Source organism: Anopheles coluzzii, chromosome 3 (assembly GCF_943734685.1).
Source record: "Anopheles coluzzii chromosome 3, AcolN3, whole genome shotgun sequence".
Lineage (NCBI taxonomy): Eukaryota > Metazoa > Arthropoda > Insecta > Diptera > Culicidae > Anopheles > Anopheles coluzzii.
The window spans coordinates 37,927,751-37,949,820 of record NC_064671.1 but is presented as its reverse complement, the minus strand read 5'-3'; the positions used below and the strand labels follow the sequence as shown (position 1 = coordinate 37,949,820).

The following is a 22,070-nucleotide window of genomic DNA, read 5'->3' as shown; positions in this document are numbered from 1 at the left end:
CTGTAATGGTTGAAAGAAAATCAATGAAAGTAATATTTTTTCGAGGTTTAGTATCGCGTTTCAAAGCATAGTTTTAGTACACCCAGGCTTCAGTTTGAATATCCTTGAGTAATATCAACAAACTCTAGCGATACCTGTTCTTTAGAGCGAGTCAAACCATGTACGTGATGCTGAAACATCGGTATGATGGTAGCAACGTTCATTTTAAGCATTCTTATAAGTGCTTCTTTCGCTACACTAAGAACGTACATATTTGGCAAAGTGTATCTCAATGTACCAGAAGCTTTGTTCGGGATGCTTTTAGAACGAAAGGTGCTATTTATTTCTATAAATTATTTACGCTTATTCCCACATTCTATACATCTCCAGCGAGCAGTCACCTCCAATGCTGATAGCTTACGGTCGACACTACCAAACCTTGTGGCATCGTTTCTGTCACGATCGTTGTTGTGAAGGGCTAGTGTGGCAGACAGCAAGAGAGAGAAAACGCGCGTTTCCATTGGATTCGAGACCGGGCTGCTACGCATTGAAACCACTTCCATGGCGTGTTTCCATCAGTGAGGAAGCGGCCTGGCAGCCGCCAACCTTTCAGTGTCGAATGAATGATGGATGTCAGGAAAACCGTTTTGCAGTATCGATAACACATGTCCTTCCCGGGGTCTCCCAGCATCCTTCCGTTTCTCGCCCCACCCCTCCCACACTAGCGCAACCACAGTCACGGGAATGCTTCTTCGAATACAGATAGCCTGTATCAGCAGATTCGTCCCCAGAAAGTGGGGGAGTGTACCTCGTTCAACACGCTTCCGGTTTTTGCATAACCGGATGCAGGAAATCTGGAATGTGATGAGAAATTTATTTTGGCCCCACTCATGACAATGCCGTTTTTCCTTGTCCTGCACGTTCACAGCTCTGTTGTTATTGTTGTTGTTGTTGATGCTGCTGCTGTGGTTGTTGCTCGATCTCGACACTTTTATGTTGCCTTCGTGCCATTGCTCCCGTTCGGTTATGTTGAATTGTGTGCATGTGGCGGACGGCTTTCCGTCAGTAATCGATCCTGTTTCGGAATTTATGCTGACAAAATCAAAAAAAGTGTCCGATACGGGGGCTGGGTGTAAAACAACGAGTTTTGCTTGAAAAGCTTTACGTTTATGTTGGATCGTCGTTTGGGCCAAAGGACATTGATTGGATGCAGAACCTTAGTAAAAAGAGAGGGGGGGGGGGGGGGAGGGGTAAACAATACTTAATGTGGTTCAAATGCAATCCCAAGAGTGGTGACTTTCATGCCCAATAAAATGTATGGAGTGCAGTTCCAGCAAACATCTTATGTGATTTTGTAACGATCAAATACAATCGATGCTATTGAAGCGTATGCCAACGACTCTTAAAGTGTTAAGGGGTGATAGGTTTGAAAAAGTAGGAACATTTCCTAGTGGTTATTTTTCTTTGCAACATTTCTATCTGACAATCTATTTATAATTTCTCCAAGTGACACAAATGCTGCTCTTACAAATTAAACATATTGCCAGGAATTGTTGGTTTGTGACACTTTCTTTGTTAGAACTTTATTTTTCTTCAATAATTTTAAAACATATCCCGTTAAACACTCACAATTCAATAATCCTTGCACACGTAATATTTCGGAAAAAGTGCCACACAGATTTCACCTGAATGACTCTTGATAAGCTTTTTCAAGCTTTAGAGGTTATTAAAAACAAAACCAAGGACGAATAGACTAAAACGATAGACCCAGTTCCATTTGCAAGAACATTTGAATACGTCTACAATGGACTGTTTCAATGACATTTTCACAGAGAGCATACGAAATGACAGAACAAAAATTCAATACATTTTTAGAAGTATAATCTTACTAGCTCTTCGTATAGAAGAATTTTATACACTGATACTGTTCATTTAATTCGTACTTCGCTTTCAGATACATTTGACATAGTCAATTTAAAGGGAGTAGTTGGAGAACTACGTTTGAAATGCGTCAGTGTGTAATGATGCATAAAAATGCACTTACAAAGCGAGATTGGTATGAGGTTAATAAAAAGAAACTGTAGAAAAATCGATGATTGCGCTGCGAATCGATGCGGGTGATGAGTAGTTACCGCAGAATGCATAAGTGACAGCAGTCTCCGCCAGACTGTCACGCTTGACATGTGATTATCATGTCAATATCGCATCGCCAGTATGTACTAACTCTGCGAGTCATTTCCGCACAGGATCTGTACCCAAACGCCAGCTGCTGTGTGTTTGTGTATTGGGGATGTAAAAACAACAACCATGGTACGATTACTTTGTTTATCATGGCGATCTTTTCGCTCCTGGCTCATGATGCACAGCCCATCCTACAAACAATCCGAAGCATCACCGTGGTGTGAAGCTTCCCAAAGCAATTTTCTATCACTCGCTACACCTTTCTACCCTGTTCTCCAATTTGGTCGGCTCGTGTGCGATATGGTGCTGTCATGGGATGAGAGGTAGAGAGAGAAAAAAACACAAAGTAAAACCCAACAGTGGGACAGATTTTCGCAGGGATGAATTCCATCAACGCTATCGGAGAAATTTATTTGCACGAAATATGTAAATCTGTGACACGTTTGAGCTGTGTGCTCACACGGGAAACTCCCAAGTGCTGCGCGCCCAACCGTTTTGTTACCGGCCCGCCACAGCGCATGGCGATGGCCCGATCGGCATTGTGGAAGGTGGATGATTGTCGTGGGATATTGCGACCGGGAAAAATCCGGATTGAGATATATGACGCCTGTGAATGGGACACATTTTGTCACATAAAAGCGCGATACTTTACTGGCGGCAGCAGCGATTGGCTGGCAGAACGGAGGACGGGAAGAACCATGTGCGAGCCTGGCATAATCGACATGCTGCTAGCCACTTGCTTGCGTATGCGTTTGTTCGAACCATTGTTGTGCACGTGTGAGAGGCTAGTATTTTTCATGCCACGCTGTTGTTTTTTTCTTCTTCTGCCGTATCGCTTTACTACTCTGCGAGTTGCCGCCTATCACGCTGTAAATCTGCTGGCACTTTAATACGAAACGGTTTTCGCTTTATCGCGCGTTTGGGAGGGCTTAGCTGTGCGCTGTTTGGTACGGCTGAGGAGGGTGCCGGTGCTGGGGCTGGGTGCCGATGGGCATGTGATGGGTGATCATGTTAAATTATGGCCCCCAAACAGTAGTCTTCATGTTCGCTGCCGTGTACGAATACACCGGTGCACGCAAGTAGGTGTATTGTACATTGTTGTGTGTCTTTTGTATGGCTGTGTGTCTTTGTTTGTTTGTGTGCTACTGTTATCAAAAGCACCATATTTCAACATTATTGCGCGAAGATAATATTTTCATATTATTAGTTTCCCCTTGGCAACGGTGCATCCGGGCGGGAAGCTGTGGGGTAGGTGGGGTGGGGCATCTTTTGCGTTTGTTTTCCTGCGCTGCGCAATGCAACCGAGCGCCGAGGCAAAGAAGCGAGATTTGCAGCATTCTGATGGGGAAAGAATATGCAAAAACCATGGAAAACGAAATGGAAACGACTCGCTGGCGCTGGGCCGGTGCTCGGTGTGATTGTAGATCAAAAAGAATCTCCCAGACGTGCCGTAATGTTTTCACCAGTGTCAGTGAAATATGAAGCGAAAACGGGCGCTGGCCAGCAAAACTTTGGCCGTTGGGGGTTTGGTGGATGCACCGAAAGCAACATACATAAAGCTGTGTTATTATGATAAAATACTTGGCAAATGCTGCTCAATATGAAATTATTGCGGAACGGAGGCGCTCGGTGCGATGATACTAGTTTGATGTGGAATTGTTTGATGTAATATTAGTTTTTTTTGTGTCTTTTCGGTTATTTTGAGAGGAGTTGTCTCATGTTTCATTGTGAGGGATATTTAAAAAAAAGTACGTAAAGGAAGCAACCAATCATAAATCGACGAAATATAAGTAAAACAGATGAAACTGTAGCATTAAAGTGAACGTGTTAGATGTTTCATGTTATTGATTTTAGCTGAATTTTTTGCTGAAAAATTACAACCCTTTGTTTTATGTAGATGGAGCAGTCCAGCCATATAACTTTAAGACATGTTTGCATTATAACACATATTCAATAGAATACGATACTCCTTATGTGACAACAAATCAAGCGAGTCCATTCATCATATAGACGTTCACTTTCGAGATCCACAAATCCCGCCTTTATTCCAGATAATCAAAAGCGTCTACAAATATTAAAAATAAAAAAAAACACTTTAATATTAGGGAACATCAGATCAAAACCAATCGTTTCTCATTCTCTCATTGATAGTGCTTAGTTTGAAGGTAAATTAAGAGTAGATGATGTAAATACCCAGGACAACCTATGCAAGACACTAAGTGGACAGATATAGGGATTTTCCGGCATTCCCTCGTTAGTATTCATTCTTAGAATGTGCTATCTATCATACTTTTTTTCGGGCTACAATATTGTGTTAACGCTTTTTTCGTAATGTTCAGACAAGGCCATCCTCCGCAAGACATACTATTCCGTTGTGAAAAAAAGCTAGTGACTCGGAAACCTATATTTTATTTTCTTTTTTACGATTATTTACCTATTTGTGTACATGAGTCATAAATAAGAATAAGTGTTTGGTCTACACTTATAATTGAAACGTGAACAAGTTCCTCATTTTTCAAATAGTTATACAGTCAACTCTCTCTTTTTTGAGAGGCGATGGGACTGTAGAATAAGAGAGGTTTACAAATTACAGAGGTTGAAAGTGAATAAAAGGTTCATAAAAACAAGAAAGAAGCAGAACATTTAGTATGCAGTCTTAACTGTTGCTATAGGAAACTGCAAACACGATTGCTAATTTGAGCATATATCATTCAATAACCATGGCAACACCGTACACAAATAAGAGGGGTACAGATTTGAGCGATTTTCCAAATTAGAGGGACAAAAATGTACCGGAAATGAAGAGACTGTGGAAAATGTTTAAACAAGAGAGGTTTTTAAAATTGGAGAAGTGTCAAATAAGAGTTCACTGTAGTCATATAGCTTTGTTTCCGCAACCTTGTGTAAAATATTCGTTCCGTCTGCAATCATAATTTCAATGTAGACAACACAGTACTACAGTACTGTAATACACCACAATAACACTGTTTCATTTGGGCATTGCCAAGAAAGGATGTTGAATATTTACTCACAGTTTTTAATGTAAACATATTTTTTTAAATAATGTTTTCAGATTTCTACATAACTATTACATAGAATTCTGCGCAGTTATTTTGGTAGATCATAGAATTTGATTTATACGTGTTGTTTATATGAATATGTAATCAAAGAGATACATAGTTTTTACCAGAGTTCACATAAAATCAGGATCAACAGAATGACTTTCTACGTTTATATATTATCTATTATCTAGAAAATGATAAGATTTGCTTACAGGTAGCACAACCTATTGAAAATTCGTATCCATAGACCGCAGTAAACATTCTTCAACTTTCCACATATATATAACGCCTGATCATCCAAAAATATCTATACCGCTCCCTTAACGTAAAACGTAAAAAATCGACCAGTACGACATAGAGAGGTTTGAGAGGTTCAGCAAACATATATAAATTCAAGCAAGGAAAGACCACATCTATCACCACACTAGAGGCTTGCAGAAACTATCGACACACGTACCAAAGACGTACCGAAAATTGACTTTTTGTGGTAACAACAATTTCGATACAGATCAAAGCAGTACTAAGAAAAGAAATTAACATTTTTCCTTATATGCCAGCAAACGATAAAGGAAGGAAGAAAACAAAAAGATTATACGGAAGGGATGGATGGCAAGAATGGCAAAAAATTTAATCATTCTCCGAGGAATGCGTGTCATAAACCACTGAATCCAATCAGACGATTCATGATGCAGGGCACGGACACGGTTCGTTCGTCCGGAAGCACAAACGATTCGGGCGACATTCTGACATTAGTAGGTGCACGTCATCTCAAAAACTGACGAACATCCTGGCGGGCGTATATTCGCTCTTGAAGCTATGAAGTTCATTTTGTCTCACTTTTTCTGCTCGAAACGATTTTTGCAGGATGGTATTTTTTATTTTGGTTGTTATTTTGCTCTTTGGTTCTTGCCCCCTCCAATGGCTCACTTTTCCCCGTGCTACTAAATTGCCTATCGGTGCAGTTGGGTAAAAAAAATGTTGGACAAAAATACAACTGCCAAAATGAAAACCATCACCGCAGGAGGCCTTTGCCACACTGTCGCTCGGTGCGCCATAATCGGATGGTCTCCGTAAAGCCGATCATTCGATTTTGGGCGATAGAATGGGCTATTTTCGGTCGAAGCTACGCCAAGCACGGTGTGGACCAACGATCAAATCTGACCATTCGACCATCCGATCGATTATCACGTTTTTAGACCTAATATGGAGCGAATGCCGAACAGGGCGGACGGGATACGCTGCTCTAGTGCTAGCGTGCAGAAGACTTTTAATTCCAGCAGTGGATGGGATGGATGAAAACCAATTTATTTCCCATTTACTTCCGCAGCGCCCTGGTAAGGATGGTAGAGCGTTATTCTTTACCACGCTCGCTTCCGCCCGGGGTTTTGCGCCACTGAAATAGAATGACATAGCCTACCCCTCCCTGGTGGGTGGGACTTCCGATTCGAACTACATTCGTTAACCACACGTGCCGGCTTCCCAGCTATGCGTTGGGGGAATTTGCCCAATATTTACGGCCGTTGTGTGTAAATCCTGGCCTGTCGATTGACACCGCAATCAACGTTACTCATACCATTTCCACCACCGTTCGAATGCGACGATATGTTTTGCTGGGTTAGTCTAGGGTTAAATGACCATAGAGATCAGTATATCAATAGAGTACGTGGACTGTTCCTGTTGATTATTAAATGTAACTTATTAATATTAATATGTATCCATGTGTTATTCTACATCTTATCTGAACCGTAGATAAATTTTTTGGATTTTTCAATAATTTGGACAACATTTTACTTATGTGTGTACTGCTGTGGCACCTAAAAATAAAACATATTTTAAAGCTACTTTAATCAAGCTTAAAGACCACCGATAGAATCAATCGACCGTTTTGATGCAAACGAAAACCTGCTGCACAAAAATACGCCCAATCACATCATATCTCGCCCCGTGTTCAGCTGAGCACCGGTAGCACGACACAGGTAGCATGGCTATACAAAGCGCCACTTGCATCTGATGCACCGAACAGCAAGGATCATTAATTTCAATTCCAAAATCCGGAACCTGGAACGATGTGCACGTGCTAGTAGCAGCGAATTAGGTGCCGATGTTTGACGCGAATCAGTTGAAAACGGAGCATATTGGATGGGTCTGATGAGTGATGGAATTGTGATTGGCAGGCTAATTAAATTATTTACCCGTACCCGGTGTACGGTGACGAAGCTTTAGCCGCCCGGTACGGTAAGAAACGGTCAGCTGCTCCGTGTGTTCTCATGTCCACCAGAACATTGGCTACCATGCTGCGGTATTTAAGCTTTCGTCCAGGCTAGTATTATTGCCTGCTGAAGGACACCGTCCAAGCACTATGGCTCCGTTAGCACCAGAGCCGTCCATGAACAAACGGTTTGGTCGGTTTCCCAAAATCAACGAATCGATGATGTTGATTGAACGGTGATAAATCGGTGAGTAGTGCCGATTTAATAAATCTCCAAATCAGGACACCATCAAACGAACCCCGGTCCACCGTGCCGGGTACGTACGTACATACGGGCCGGGTTTCGTTGGGGGCCATCCTGAACAATTTTGGTCGGAATGTTGGGATGCTGCAGGAATGTCGACCCGGTTCGATAGCCGTGCTCAGGCGTTGCTTTGGTGGCGAGCGGTTAAGGAAAGGTCGTGTGAAGTTGAATTTCATGAACGTTGAGTTTCGTTGCGTTGCGGGGAAAATGGTTTGGTTTCGGAACCACAGCAAGAAGCTTGGCTTGAACCATCGACGCTGGCTGGAAAATGATTAATCGATACAATGGTTAAGGGTTAGGTTCATACACCTGTTTCCATCTACGTTCGAATCTCGTGCCGTTTGCATCGAATCGCAAACCGCCTGCTTCGAATCGCATGCCACTACGACCGAATGCGTGCACCCATGGTTGAATCGCGTGCCAGTACGGTTGAATCGCATTCCACTATGGTCGAATCATATGCCACTACGATCGAATCGTGTGCCACTACCATTGGATTTCTGAAATCAAGAACATAGTAAACTGTTTGTTTACGTTTGAAAGCTGTTTCCTTCTTCGCCGACGGCATTTCATTTGTAAAATAGAATAGGAATTCTCTGATTATAGGTAAATCACGAATATTGGTTTAAACCATGGATTTTACCAACGAACACCGAATATTAGTTGAAAACAAGGATTTTACCATCAACAAAGGACTATGGTTTAAACCAATATTCGTGATTTACCTATAATCAGAGAATTCCCTTTTATTAGTATTTTACAAACTAAATGCCGTCGGCGAAGAAAGAAACAGCTTTCAAACGTAAACAAACAGTTTACTATGCTCTTGCTTTCAGAAATCCAATGGTAGCGGCACACGATTCGATCGTAGTGGCATATGATTCGACCATAGTGGAACGCGATTCAACCGTACTGGCACGCGATTCAACTATAGTTGCACGCATTCAATCGTAGTGGCATGCGATTCGAAGCAAGCGGTTTGCGATTCGATGCAAACGGCACGAGATTCGAACGTAGATGGAAACAGGTGTAAATACCATACGTCAGTGGAATGGTCCGGCTGGTTCCTCCGTTTGCCCGCTAGACGAGCCTTTGTGGCATTCGTGTTGACCGCACTCGTGAGTCGACTGGGGCCTCGTCAATATCTTCATCATATTTACTGCCAAATGATGCTTTTTTTTGTTGTTGTTGCAAAACGTCAAACAGAAGTGATGAAGCTTCTTACACTGGAGAGGCTGAGAATAATGATAAATGACGTGCGGTCGGCCGATGGAGGCGCCGTAGCTTCATCAGCCTATGCGATTTATTTTGGACGCAATTTTGCTCCAAAAAAACGTCAAACTATTTATCAACCCTGGCCAGAATTGTATACTTTCTTTGATGTATTATTTAACCAACGAAAGAAACGTGAGATATGTTAGTTACAGGGGGTTCGTTTGAGTGTCTATTGGACGAATAAAGCTGTTTGATTTTTGGGGATGATTTTCTCTGAAGCTTAAATTCAACATCATTTGTCTCGTGGTGCAGCTAGATATCTTTATCATGTGATATGATTACACTCGTTTGGGAATAATTCATAACCAAGAGAATATAATTTTATATGACAATATTTACAAAATGCAACAAAAATTGAACAAATTATTATCATGTTTGTTGGTCCATTTAATAAATATTGGACGTTTGACTGTATAAGCATTTTTGACGCTCCCGACAAATCGCGTTTGCTTAAATCGAGCATCGAGAAACTGCTTACAAACTGAAATAACTTCATTTCCTTCCGACGGCAGCCCCGGTTATGAAACCGTCGGCGAAAACTGTAACTTTAATAATAAAACATTTTTCAATCACACCACGCGCCACGCCGAACGGATAAGTTAAACTGTTGAAGACCCACCCGCCCCGACATCCTGGCAGGAGCAGGAGGCAACTTTCATTTCTGCAGCGGAAATAGCTCTTTGCCCGATAAACCTCGGCCGAGACCTGAACTAGTTCGGGCAGCAAGGTGACGAAAAGTGTTGCAAACCTATCCATTTGGTGTGCACCGGGGCCCGCTTCCTATGCGTACCAATCCGCATGCAGCGGCGACAGCGTGTTAGTTTGTGGGGACGCAGGGCGTCGAAAAGTTGTGTATAAACCAAACCATAACTTTTGCTCAAAATTCTATAGTTCCTTTCACCAGCCTGCTTTCTCTTTCCCTGCCTCTTCTTACTTAGCTGTCGAAAGACGTGTGGGCATGTGTAGTGCGTTTTGGGTTTACCTTCGCATGTCTTTAGCTGTGCTCGTGCTTAAACGTCATGCTACACTGTGTATGTGTGTTTGGAACACTTTGCTTTGAAGAAGTTTTGTTTGCTGCACTTATCCTCTTATTTAAAATCCTTCCCGTAAGCTTACGGTTCGGTTGAAATTGTTCGCTTTGTGGGATGAAAGCTTCAGCAGAACCCAGTCCACTAACAGTAGTGTTATCAACTGTTTGCATACATGAAAAACTTTCAGTGCTTACCGTGCGGTACAGGTACTGGGTACAGTATTTCTACTCCCTGTAGGAAAATTGAAGAATCGTAAATACCAGTAAATGCATCGTCCCAGGGCGGAGTAACCCTCGCTCAGCTAGAAAAGGGAAACTTTTCAAAAGGCAAGCTAAAAAGTCAGTCCTCCTGGGACTTTGGGATTTGGTTTTAAAATACTGCGTGATTTTTTTTTGCTCTACCGCGAGTTTGTTACGTGAGCACTGCATACTTGAGCTGCATATTTGGTGGTGCCGATGAGCGGCCGTTAAAAGATGTGGAATATACTCTAAGAATGATCGGGATTAGGAATTCGGTTGGAAGGGGTTTAAGTAAAAGAAGAAAGAAAATACTTGCTTTTTCTCATAAATTAGACAATCCTACTGTTTGTAAAGTTTAAAAACAGCTTCAGAAAATCTATTCAGACGTAATCTGATCCTTGACGTTAAGGAAACAATTAGTTTATTTATCATCAAATATCAATTTTCGAAATCGTTCGTGTTAAGTATAAATTTAAAAAATACATAGTTCCTATTATTATTTATTAAACAGCCATCTGACCTCTGGAGTAGGGACTCCAACAAGGAGCTCTTAGCCTCTAGTATAAGTAAAAAAAGCAGAGCACTGTATGCCCTCAAAAGAACAGTTAATTTACATATGACAGAAACAGATATACGAGTGATGCGTCTAAGATCTGATTTCTGCTGACAGGGGGAAAATGATGACATGTGTCTTGGCAAGAGATTTTAAAGTCACATTCTGAATTAATTTTTCAATTGACTTAAAACCGGTTGATCGTCCTGTCGATAAAGGAAACAGAACGCCCGTAAAGTAAAATGACATTAAAAGCACATTCATATCTCTCCATGGCAAAAGTTGATGCTTTCGTAGAATGTAAAATTAAATTACCGTACGAAGAAAGCATGCCCTTGAAATCATTAATCTGAACAAATTGAGATGCTTGATTTTCTACTCTTCCGTAACCATGTGTTGAGTATTATGCGTAAGAACGCTCATATGAATACTATCTCATCCACTGTGGCCACAATCAGAATCGAGCATAACAAAAGCATCTCACATGGGTTTCGGTGATTTTCGGCTAGGATAATCCTTACCCTTACCGTACCCATTTTAAGATTCAATTTTACGGTCTTTTCCCAACGTAGATTACCCAGCGCTGCAATCTAGGTCCATCGATGGGTCCGATGTAAAACGATAGCAATGACTTGCGAATCCCGACCGGGCTCGCTTGTCAGGTCCCCGATGGCAGAGCTGAATCTCTGTTTGATCCTGACTGTGTGAGACCGGTACGTCGTGGTAACAGGGATGAGAACGTTAGGCGCCTTGACGTTTCGTAGGTCCCTGCGTACACGTTGGAGCGGGTTTTCCAACAATCCACTGTGATCCGAGGGGAATGGGCATGTCAAGATAGTGCCGGTTCCGGGGCTAAAGAACGACTGAGGTTGAATTCTGCGTTTCCGGCTGTGTAAGTCTTGCATACTAATGAATCAATTAAACTTCTGTCATTATCAGTGTAAAATGTACGCTTTCGTGACGCTGCAGGATACCGGCTAGGCGGACAGCACCAAGTGTTCGGCTGGAAATTATTGTGAAGTTTCCTTGGTGAACTGGAGATTCATTCACCGCCGTAGTCGGCACTCTGATGAAGAACTTGATGCAATAATCCTGCCACGATCACCGGCGACCGGCTTCGGGCTGGTAGTTTGGTCGGTTTAATTGAGGTTAGGAATTGCTTCTTGAGAAGCTACCGGTTGTTTCGGAGGCAACTTCTTCTATCCGGGTGTGTGTTCGTCCCGTGCTGGCAAAGTAACTGCCAATAATTGCATTAAGAAAATGGACTCCAGGAAGATGTGAAAGTAGTGTCTTCAAATTGAATCGAAACTAGTACTGGAAGTGGCTAGCGGCATAAGTATTGCTGCTGCCGTTTCACGAATATATGTCGTACGAGATGCAAAAGTTGACAATTTTAGGAAGACAATGCTAAAATTAGACGTTTGATTGGAAATTACGGAATGGTTATGCAGTAATAGATAGTTAATACTGCATTAACAACAATATATTACTAATCCTATATTTTCCATACGTTATGATTCTTTAGTTATGCAGTTAAAGCTAGGTTTAAGATAATTGTAGAAGAAATATAAATCAAATGTTTTCAAACTACAAATTTTTGAGATTGACATTAGGAATACCTAGCTACTACGGGCCTTAAGGCCAGTCTAGCTAAATAAATAAAAAGTGAAAATATATCTTACCTCCTACAACACGACATGTTAAGACAATGTCGTCACCTTCCTCTTTCGGTCCAAGCTTTGAGCTGTTTAACTGTTGTCCCCATTGACTGAGGACCACGGGATGCTCGGGAAGAACTGGAAATATGAAAATAAAACAAATAATCAATATATTATTATTGCAGCATTATGCTCTTATTATTTATGGGCTGGGAAAGGAAATGGGGTTATATTATTTAATACGGTTTAACTAAAGCACATGGAGTGATGTAAAAGAACATAATAGTATAAAGGTGCATATAAATGCAGAAAAAATCATTCAAATTGGTCATTCTGCTTAAAATTGTATGTTAATAAGAGGGTTGGTTTTAGTCGTTTTTATTTTCTTATAGGCGATATTTTAGAGAATGTAAAACGAGAATTTTGGTCATTAATATACACATTTTACAGAATGTTTGGTCAAGAAACGGAAAAACATTGCTCTTTTAAAACGGGTTTATAGTTTTTCTAAACCACGGCACTCTGATTTTAATCTTAATGATTTCCGTATTACTCTATTAAACTTTTCCTTATCGCTTATGCTAAACACGTTCCGCAAGTTAGTCTTAAAGTATTTTCCAATTATTTTTATAAACTAGCCTTGTTTAATAGACATCCAAACCAACGACAGGCATGTTAACAACATCGTTTATAAAATGCGCAATAGACTGAGCAAATAATAGAGTCTCTTGGCTATTGCTAGATACTTTCTACGTTTTAGTAATGAATCATCCTTCCATCCGTAGTTGGTACCTGTCGAGGCTGCATGTCATTGCAAGCTTGCTAGTAAAGGTCTACGATAAAACTTTGTTTTTTTGCTCATCTAGCTCAGCTTCTGAACTGCAAACGCTATCACCACTGCCCTACTGAAGGTTCCTCTTACACTGATTTAGCACCGAATGCAGAGGTGTAAAACAGGAGCCGCGAGGGCGTGTAATTGAATCTCCGAAAGCCGAATTAATGGGAAAAGTTTTTCCCGCGCCGTCAGGTGATTCCTGCCTGGTTAAGAGACCAACACAGATTCAAAGCACTATTTTGCTGAAAGGAGCAGGCAGCCCACAGAAGCTTGGGAACGATAGTCAGGGATTGAACTATTGAATGAGAGAGAAATACGTACGCGTAAGAAGGTTTGGTAAGGTTCGGTGCTTTATGTCCATGACTTTCTCAGTAGCTCCTCTGCATTCGAACGGACATCTCATAGTGTATCCGATACTTCAACAGCGTATTATTGCAACTAGCAAGCAAAATGGCAGTTGACAAATAATTGCTTACCTTCTCGTTCCCTTCCAAACACATACATCAAATCCGACTACCAACGAGAGTAGCAGAAAAGTCTAGCATCTACCCTTGGACCGACAGGAAGTATTTGCGCATATGACCGGCATCAGATTCGATTTCTCAATTTGGCCACATAAATTGATTTGATAACTTCTGTTTAAACAGTTCCATTCAAACTTGCTTTGGGTTTTCTGTCCGTCTGCCGTATTTGCCGAGCATAGATTGCATCAAAGCCGGATTATCAACAGATTCGTTTTGGGGAAGGAGCACAAATGCATCGCCTGCCGTAGTGGCAATCTAAAACGAGATAAGCCACTGTATCAACACACGTTAAATACACACTGTGGAGTATATTGAAAGGCGACGACAGGAGACAGGAGAGCCATTCTTTAACGCTGGGACTCGGTATCATTGTGCACTAGTTTGTCCATCTTCTTTGAATTGAAACAGCTTACCCCGATTGGAGCTCATTGAAAGTGTCACCGACAGGGCAGCATAAAAAGTTGAATCCCCGTCTCCGAGAGCGAGGTACAATTGCTTCGGCTAACGAGTGGTAGAATTTTAAATCAATAAACAAAACGAAGGCTACTTGTCGAGCAGCTTGTTTGACCATTCATTATCATATGTCCTGTAAATCGCTGTGTACGATTCAATCGAACACGTGCGAGTAGTTTGCATAGTGTTTAGTCACTATGGGTATATACATACTTTCTACGGGGGAAAAACTACGGAATAAATATTTAAGATATGTATTTTAAATGCTTGTATTTTTGTATTTTAAAATATTAGTTAAATGGTTCAAAATTAGTCTCTTAGTTGTTTCCTTCAGATTATTTAACACATATCTTCCATTCAACTTATATTCCACTCAAAATTTATTCCATGACCATAAAGTGGCCATCTGTGAGATGGTGTGTTTACTCCAGGAAGGAGACAGCAAACTGTTCGATGGCACAAAGCACATTTTGATTTCCATTCCCACAACGATCAGTACACCGGATAGTTCCTGTGGCGCTTCAAGGAAATAAAGCTAGTCGTGGGTGGCCGGATTTGCATTTCTCCGGCCGATGTGTACACGGGACGGGGAAAAGGGGAGAAGGAGAGAAAGTGAATCGCGCTATTTGTGTGTACAACGGGTGAACAAGTTTATTGGCTGGGATCGGTGTGTTTGCTTCACCGTTGTACCCGAAGTCAAATATCGATGGATATTGGGGGTCTGCATCTGCCTTCTGGAATTCTTGCTGATGCACTAGTGTCCCGGTACAGCTTTTATTGCCATTGCCCGAAAGATGGTAGGGGCATTAGGAAACATGGAAGTTGAAGGGTGGTAGGTGTCATCTGGTGCCAAGATAGCAGGCATGTCTGGGCGATACATAGCAGTAATATATTCCCTCAGTTAGTCTGGGGATAAGTATTTGCAAATAAAAAAGAGGATTTGAAGAACGAACAGGTCTTTACCATCTTTTCTCAAAAGCGCCAAAAAACCGGTGTAAATTTTTTTCTCACAATTTGAACTTAATGCAATTCTTACTAAAATTAAGAGCAATGTTTGGTCTACGTTTTCAGGAAATCAGAGCATCCAGAGAGTAAAGACAAGAGAGCAACACCGAACAGCAGCAATGCAACACAATGAATAGATTATTATCTATTGTTCATGTCCGTCAGCATAGTGGAGCAATAAATTTGCACACAATTTCAGCAGGAATTCGGCTTTAACCACAGTGTGGAAATTCCCAAAGCTGGGGCAAAATAAGCTTTATTGATAGCATACCAACCTGGCCGACTAATACGTGGTCGCCCATCAAAGATCGATGCTAACCGAAACCACAACGAGGTCACTAATCCAACCGACCAACCTTGGGAAAAGGATTATATTGGTTTCAGGGAATAACAAAATAAAAAAAGACACACATTCCAGTACATTCCATCTATCCCGCACAGTGAACTAAATTCCATCACGTCGCAGTATTTGCATTGTTTTGCATGCCTCTGACTCCCAGCACCTTTTGTGCCGTATCGATCCCGAAAGCGAAGTGTGCTGAACATTGGCGGTACTCTTTCCATAGCGTGGCCGTGCAATTTCTAGTGTTTTGTCGAACGACGAGCACGAAGGATGCTGTTTACTTTAAAAATTTATTTCCACGTCACAACATGAACCGACAGTAGATCGTACGGGAAGGCTTTGCCGTCGTTACGGGACGTTCCGTTTTTTGTAGCCGTTCTTGTTGTTGCTGCTATTGCTGCTGCTGGTGCTGCGGTGATCGGTACGCTTTATGGGAAGCTCAATGTTGGTCTCTAACGTACGGTTGATATGTGAGCCTTACTCGGAGTTTGAATTTTGCATACCAACCAACAAAATTGCATCGATTGAATACGATGAAAGTTAGATGTTTTGCCATACTGATATGCTGTCTAGACGCCGAGGAGGCGGTCGGCTGTGTTGCATGAAGATGGGACATGAAATTGTTCTGTTTTTCCAAAAGTGCTGAGAAGAACCTGATTGAAAAGCAAAAGCTGATTGAAAATGTATTTTAGTAAGAGTCGTGTGTACGCTATAAGTATAGGAAATCTGAAGCTCAAGGAACTTGTTGTGTCTACCCATCTCACATTGAGCAATTAAAACTACCGTACTGACAGTGAAAATGTTGATATTTTTAGACACGATGAAAGTGAGGCCTGATGTATTATTTAATTAAACGTTTTTAGAAGGATTGCCATTGGCTGCAAGGTTTCGCTTTTTAATTTATGTGTATTATTGTAAACCTTTTAAGAGCAGTTCCGTGCATGTCGTTGATTTTTGCCTAGACCATAGAACCTTTTGAATTTTCATTTGAACTCCAGTATCGTTTGGGTCTAATTTAAAATATATATTGCCTACGAACGAAGGAACAGTATCAATAAATAATAATTGAATTAAAAAATAATAGATTCAAATTTACTATTTCTAACTCTATCATCTTTTCGACCAATACAAATTCATTTTACTTATTGTTGGCACGTAGTCAGCGATTTTTGTAGCAGAACAGTCCAAATGGAAATTGAACCATGTGTGACTTTTATAGAAACCAACGCTTTTACTGTTTAGATCATAAAATGGATGTGGATTTTTTTCGAACGTTGTACATTGTTGTTGAATAAAACAGTTATAATAATACTGTAATATGCTGGGACTGTAACATCCCACAGGAAAATAAGTATAAAAATGGGTAAAATGAGATGCACACATTGAATTAGTACAATTTTATTTTATTCAAATAGTTATTAAAGAATTGATACTTTCCCTAAAATGAACAAATAAATATAGTTTCTCATTTTCTACTTCCATTAAGTTGAAGAAAAAAAAAACATAGTTATTTTTAATATATCTCCAAGGTCAACTTGCCGGTATATACGATTTGTTGATATCGGTATTAATTATGCACCTCCAACAGCCAAGATCACGAATTCCGCCCTGCTTCGGATTCCGGTTTGGCTTAAGCTTACGGCATTAGCGATGTGGTTGGCCGGCATGATCGGAAATTAACCTCACAAAACCTGTTTGTATGTTTGCTGATCGAAAAATTCATGCGCAGCATCACCAACACTGACATACATAGGATAGATTGGATGCTGCTGGAATCGTGAAACAGCTGAGCTGTGTTACCGGTTTCAGAGGGGGAGTTCAACCTCACGTTCGCTCACATACATATTTGTCATTTCGTGCTCTGAAGATGACGCTCTTTTTTCTACGCACAAACAGCAATTCGTGGCTACGGCAAACGTGGTATAGGTTGTTGGGGAAGCTTCAGTGCCAACCGAACCGAAAGCCACTTGTTTACGATGCAAACGGTTCAGTGCGAAGAGACTCTTGGGGAGAAAAGCTGCTCCACGCGAAACATTGCCTCGCGAAACTTGTTTGCTAAATCAAGCGTGGAGCAAGACACGCTTGATCTCAGCGGTTTGTTGCTGTCAGTGAAGATTTTTCGGGGTGGTGGTTTTGTTTGTGACATTAGTGCACGGGCAGGGCAACAAAGCAACGGTGGCAGTGTTTTGCACCGCGCTGCAGTGAAATGGAAAGCAATGGCGTAAGCGTAACATCGTCATCATCATCGTCCGCCGAGGGAATCTGGAGCAAAGTGAAACGCTTCATCACCATCGAACCGGTGATCATTTTCTACATCTTTGGTGTTGTTTGCGGTACAGCGTTTAAGGTGTTTGAGTACGAAAAGGTAGGAGGTCAACACAGTGGAAACACAGTGGTTCACGCGAGTTAGATGACTGCATGGTTTGTTGTTGCTTCTGCTCTCTTTCTGTTCTCGCAGGCCTGCGTCACAAAGCTCGGTGCAGATCTGCGGGTTTGTGCGTATTTTGTTGAGTTGGAAGATGATGACATTTGCTCCGAACCAGACGACACAAACCGCACGCTGGTCGGGGTGGACAATTTTACCGAGTTTCGCAACTTGGTTTGCGACGCGCAGCAACAGTCTACCAATGCGGTGGTCTTCTTGAACTCGTACCGCAGCATTATCGGTAAGTTAGGCGGAGCGGCATGAAAAAAGGTGTTCGATGTTGATTGATGCATTGATGCTGGTTTGCTTTGTGTCTAGTGGGGATCGTGCAGGCGGTAGTGCTGCTGTTTGCTGGCAGTTGGAGCGATCGTGTGGGGCTGAGGAAACCATGCATACTCGTGCCGATCGCGGCAGATATTGTGGCATTCGGGGGTGAGTATGGTGCGACGTATGGTTACGCTTCGTGGGCATTTAAACCTTTAATGAACCCCTGATGAAGTCATGGCCTTTTCGCAGTGCTGTTGAAAACATGACAATCATTCTCATATCATCATCTCCATTAATTTTGTTTTTTTTTTCACACCATGACACGTGATTAGTGGAGCTTAAAACTGTGCAAATATTGAATCTTTCATCTTCTTTTCACTTCTCATTGTTTATGCAGTATACATCCTGAGTGCAGTTTTTATGCGTGAAATACCGCTGGAAGTGGCGGGCATAGTACCGAACCTGATAAACGCATTCAGCGGTGGAGTTCCGTTGGTAGTAACAGGTATCTACAGCTATCTGACGGTATGCACGGATGAGAAGGATCGTACATTCCGGTTTGCCTGTACTGCCGTCGTGTATGCCACCGTGCCGATCGTGGCCAACTTCTTCAGCGGACATCTGTTTAAGTACCTTGGGTTCATCAGTACGTAACATGATTCCTGTCATAAAGATGATGAGTGCTATTCAACTACTGTTTTGTTGCATTATTTCAGAGCTATGTGCACTTTGCATGGTTACCGATAGTATCGGGCTACTGTACGGGTTGTTCGTCTTGAAAGAACCGGTAGACACCAAACGCACCTCGACCCCGAACGTGTCTAATGAGGTGGATGCAAAATCGATCAAACCGACCCTGCATCAGCTCTTTGACATCGGGCTGGTGGTGGACTGCGTGAAAGTGTTCCTAAAAAAGCGAGACTTCAACTGTCGGAACATTCTGTACCTGACCTTGCTGGCGTACTTCATCAACTATGGTGCGCTCGGTGACGCGGAGTCTGCCGCCATCCTGGCGTACAGTCAGTTCAGCTGGATCACCAATCTCGGCACCTGGATATCGTACGACCTACTGACCACTATGCTGGGCACCCTGCTGGCGATGGGCGTACTGAGCAAACGGTTAGGCGTTTCGGATGCAATGATTTGTGTGTTTTCCGTGTGCTTCTCGCTCGTCGGCAAACCGATCATGGTAATGAAACCGAGATAGGGTGCGGAAAAATTAACCTCCCTCTCTTTGCACTTCCGGGGTAAACCTTCCGTTCCCCGGAAGTTTTGAGCAGCGATGGAGCGAATAATTTAGCTAATTGTGCCGCCGGCACACACCCCATGTGTGCCGCATGTGCGCGCGTTTGCTTTTTCCGTAATCTGCAGGCCATCGCCGTGTCGACCGTGAAACCGTACCTGTACTACGTGGCGACCTCGATCGATGTGTTCGAGGGCAGCAAAATGATCGCCATCCGGAGCATCGTCTCGAAGCTGGTGGGACAGGACGAAATCGGTAGGTGATCAGGGGTCAGCTAGTGGAAAAGGAAAATTGGTTCCGACAGTACCACCCGGACCGGACGCCCGGGTTGGATTTATTGATATGGGCGCTAGACTGGTGGGGGACTGAGGTTTTGCGTGTGTTCCAATTACATTGGTTCCATTCATTTCACGCTTCGAGTTTTTTTCTCTCTCTCTACATTCTCTTTTCATACCGCACAAAATGCACAACGCTGTAACAACTCAGGAAAAATGCTATCCATACTGGGAATTGTAGATTCTGCTCAGGTTGCCATCTATCCAACAATCTACAGCACGGTTTATCTGAAGAGCCAATCGTTCTTCATTGGCAGTGTGTTCCTACTCAGCGAAGCGTTTCTGCTGGTCTCGCTGGGAATTTATGTGTAAGTTTTTAGCTGTCCCGAACGGTTCGGATGATTTTTTAGCTCCATATTCGTGCAAAGGCAGGGACGCGAGCGTCGATGTTGATGATGTTGGTGAGGTTGATGTTGCTGCTGATGATGGTTTCAATTTACCTTTACCCTGTCGTTGCAGAGCACTGTTCCTGATGTCCCGCCGATCGGAGTATGATAAAAACAGAGCGCAGTCATCCACCAAGCAGGGAATCGATAATCCTGCAGTGGATATTACTGCACTTTGATGATTTTATCTGCATTCCACCGTCGTCATCGTGCTGACACGCTGGCTGGCATCCTCGCCTTGCGCCTCGACCCTCGAAGCCGTCATGGCATTGACAGCGATATTTCGTTTGCATTAATCGGATCTCCGTTCGGGGGCGGGAGGAACGCACAGAACGGGAGCTGAGCAGTGAAATATAAGACGACCGGCTTTGTGCAGGAAGGATGCGACTGATTGGACAGGAAATTATTATTTTCCCCTCGATGTACCTCGATGTGCTGCAGCAAAAATAGCGTATCGAAATGATAGATATAGATGGGCAGGGTTGAAGATTTTATATTGTTTTGTTTTTTTCCACCGCCATCTCGCATCGCATGATTTATACTTCCACCTTTCGAAGAAACAGCATCATTTTGCAATAATTGGTTCAATGGCATTGGAATCAACTCCAAACAATCGCGGTTTGATTACAAGCAATTTGATATTCATTATTGCATTTGTGGTGGTTCCACGATGCCGCAAGGAGATGGAAAATGCAAACAAATAAGATACATTTTTTAACAAAGGTGTTTAATCATTTTTGCGTGAAATTTTGTATCTTCTACTAGCGTAAAATTAATGTCTTTTCTGTTACCAGTATAATGTAAAAAATAAAATGTAATACTTGTAGGCACAATAAAATACAGTAGCTCAGCATTATCATTTCCGTTATTTTGACAGTAGGATTCGTGAACCGAAGTGTTCGTCCGGTTTGCCTACACCTAATGTCTGTCTTATTGCCAGCGTCTGATATAAATTATAACTCCCAAAAGCACTAAAAACTTTTACTGCACCATTAGAGCAAAGATTCAATCGTATTTTCTTGGGCCAAGCGAGTATCTCACCGACGCGGCACAGTAGTTGGCAGACGGAGACGACTCAATTTTACACCCGTATTAACACCCCTAAAGGGGAAGTCTATCTTGCAGTTATCGTTCGGGGCTGACTTCAAATGGTCGTGGCACCAGTTTTTGCTCACCTACACGGTGTCGGTATTCGTAAAAGCTTACCAGGAAGACTTGACGCTTGAGCAGGGCATGAAAATTATGATCTTCTTAAAGCACCGCCGCGAAGGACGGTGCTCAAAAGTTAACCAGTGGTAGACATGCGGGAAGCGTAGATAAAAGCATTCCACTCTCGTTGCAATGAGCACACGCACGAAGCTTTTTTCGAGGGCGGGAAAAACTTACGACAACCGTCAACGATATTCAGTGGTCGTCCTCTCGGTGGTGGAAGGTTTAATTGGAGGCCAAGCAGTCATAGAAATAATTACATCGCTGAAAACCAGCTGGGTAAGGGAACACTTAACCGTAGCCGGTAGTAGGAATGCTTTTAGAGAAACCTTTTTTTTCTTTCCCTCTGAAGACACGCTGATATAACGCTTGTTCAGCTACGACTGTGTGAAGTGTGGAGCGTTTTTAAGTTTTCACGAAACAGCAAGCGCTCACAAAGCGTGTGGACAAGCGGTCTCTTCATGCTTTCTTCATGAGCACGTAAGTTTCGGGCCCGGAACAGATGTATTCTTGAGTCGTTTTTTGTCCTTCTGTCTGTATGAGTGAGTCGTCCG

The 22,070-nt window shown here is 42.3% G+C and overlaps 3 protein-coding genes across 7 annotated transcripts in view; 1 reads left to right on the top strand and 2 right to left on the bottom strand.

The window, feature by feature from the left end:
• LOC120957747 (uncharacterized) overlaps positions 1 to 22,070 on the bottom strand; it is a 457,854-nt gene that overhangs the window by 281,807 nt on the left and 153,977 nt on the right. The window lies entirely within an intron of this gene.
• The window catches only part of LOC120957032 (neural cell adhesion molecule 1-like), a 200,624-nt gene that overhangs the window by 36,056 nt on the left and 142,498 nt on the right, over positions 1 to 22,070 (bottom strand). For all 5 annotated transcript variants that reach the window (XM_049608386.1, XM_040378954.2, XM_040378953.2 and 2 more), the window contains exon 7: positions 12,516 to 12,629. In XM_049608386.1, the coding sequence (XP_049464343.1) occupies positions 12,516 to 12,629 (114 nt within the window). The remainder of the gene's footprint in view (positions 1 to 12,515; positions 12,630 to 22,070) is intronic.
• Positions 17,462 to 21,163, top strand: LOC120957033 (thymic stromal cotransporter protein-like). The gene is made up of 8 exons (XM_040378955.2): positions 17,462 to 18,016; positions 18,110 to 18,317; positions 18,395 to 18,508; positions 18,741 to 18,989; positions 19,060 to 19,532; positions 19,715 to 19,841; positions 20,073 to 20,229; positions 20,381 to 21,163. Exons 1-8 carry the CDS (start codon positions 17,858 to 17,860, stop codon positions 20,484 to 20,486), a joined length of 1,593 nt encoding a protein of 530 aa, XP_040234889.2. The 5' UTR covers positions 17,462 to 17,857; the 3' UTR covers positions 20,487 to 21,163.

What these genes read in the sequence shown, in the direction of transcription:
- LOC120957033 (XM_040378955.2), top strand. Translation starts at nt 17,858, where the DNA reads ATGGAAAGCAATGGCGTAAGCGTAACATCGTCATCATCATCGTCCGCC. An exon ending in AGATATTGTGGCATTCGGGG is followed by an intron (nt 18,509 to 18,740) that starts GTGAGTATGGTG and finishes TTGTTTATGCAG; the next exon opens with TATACATCCTGAGTGCAGTT. An exon ending in TAAGTACCTTGGGTTCATCA is followed by an intron (nt 18,990 to 19,059) that starts GTACGTAACATG and finishes GCATTATTTCAG; the next exon opens with AGCTATGTGCACTTTGCATG.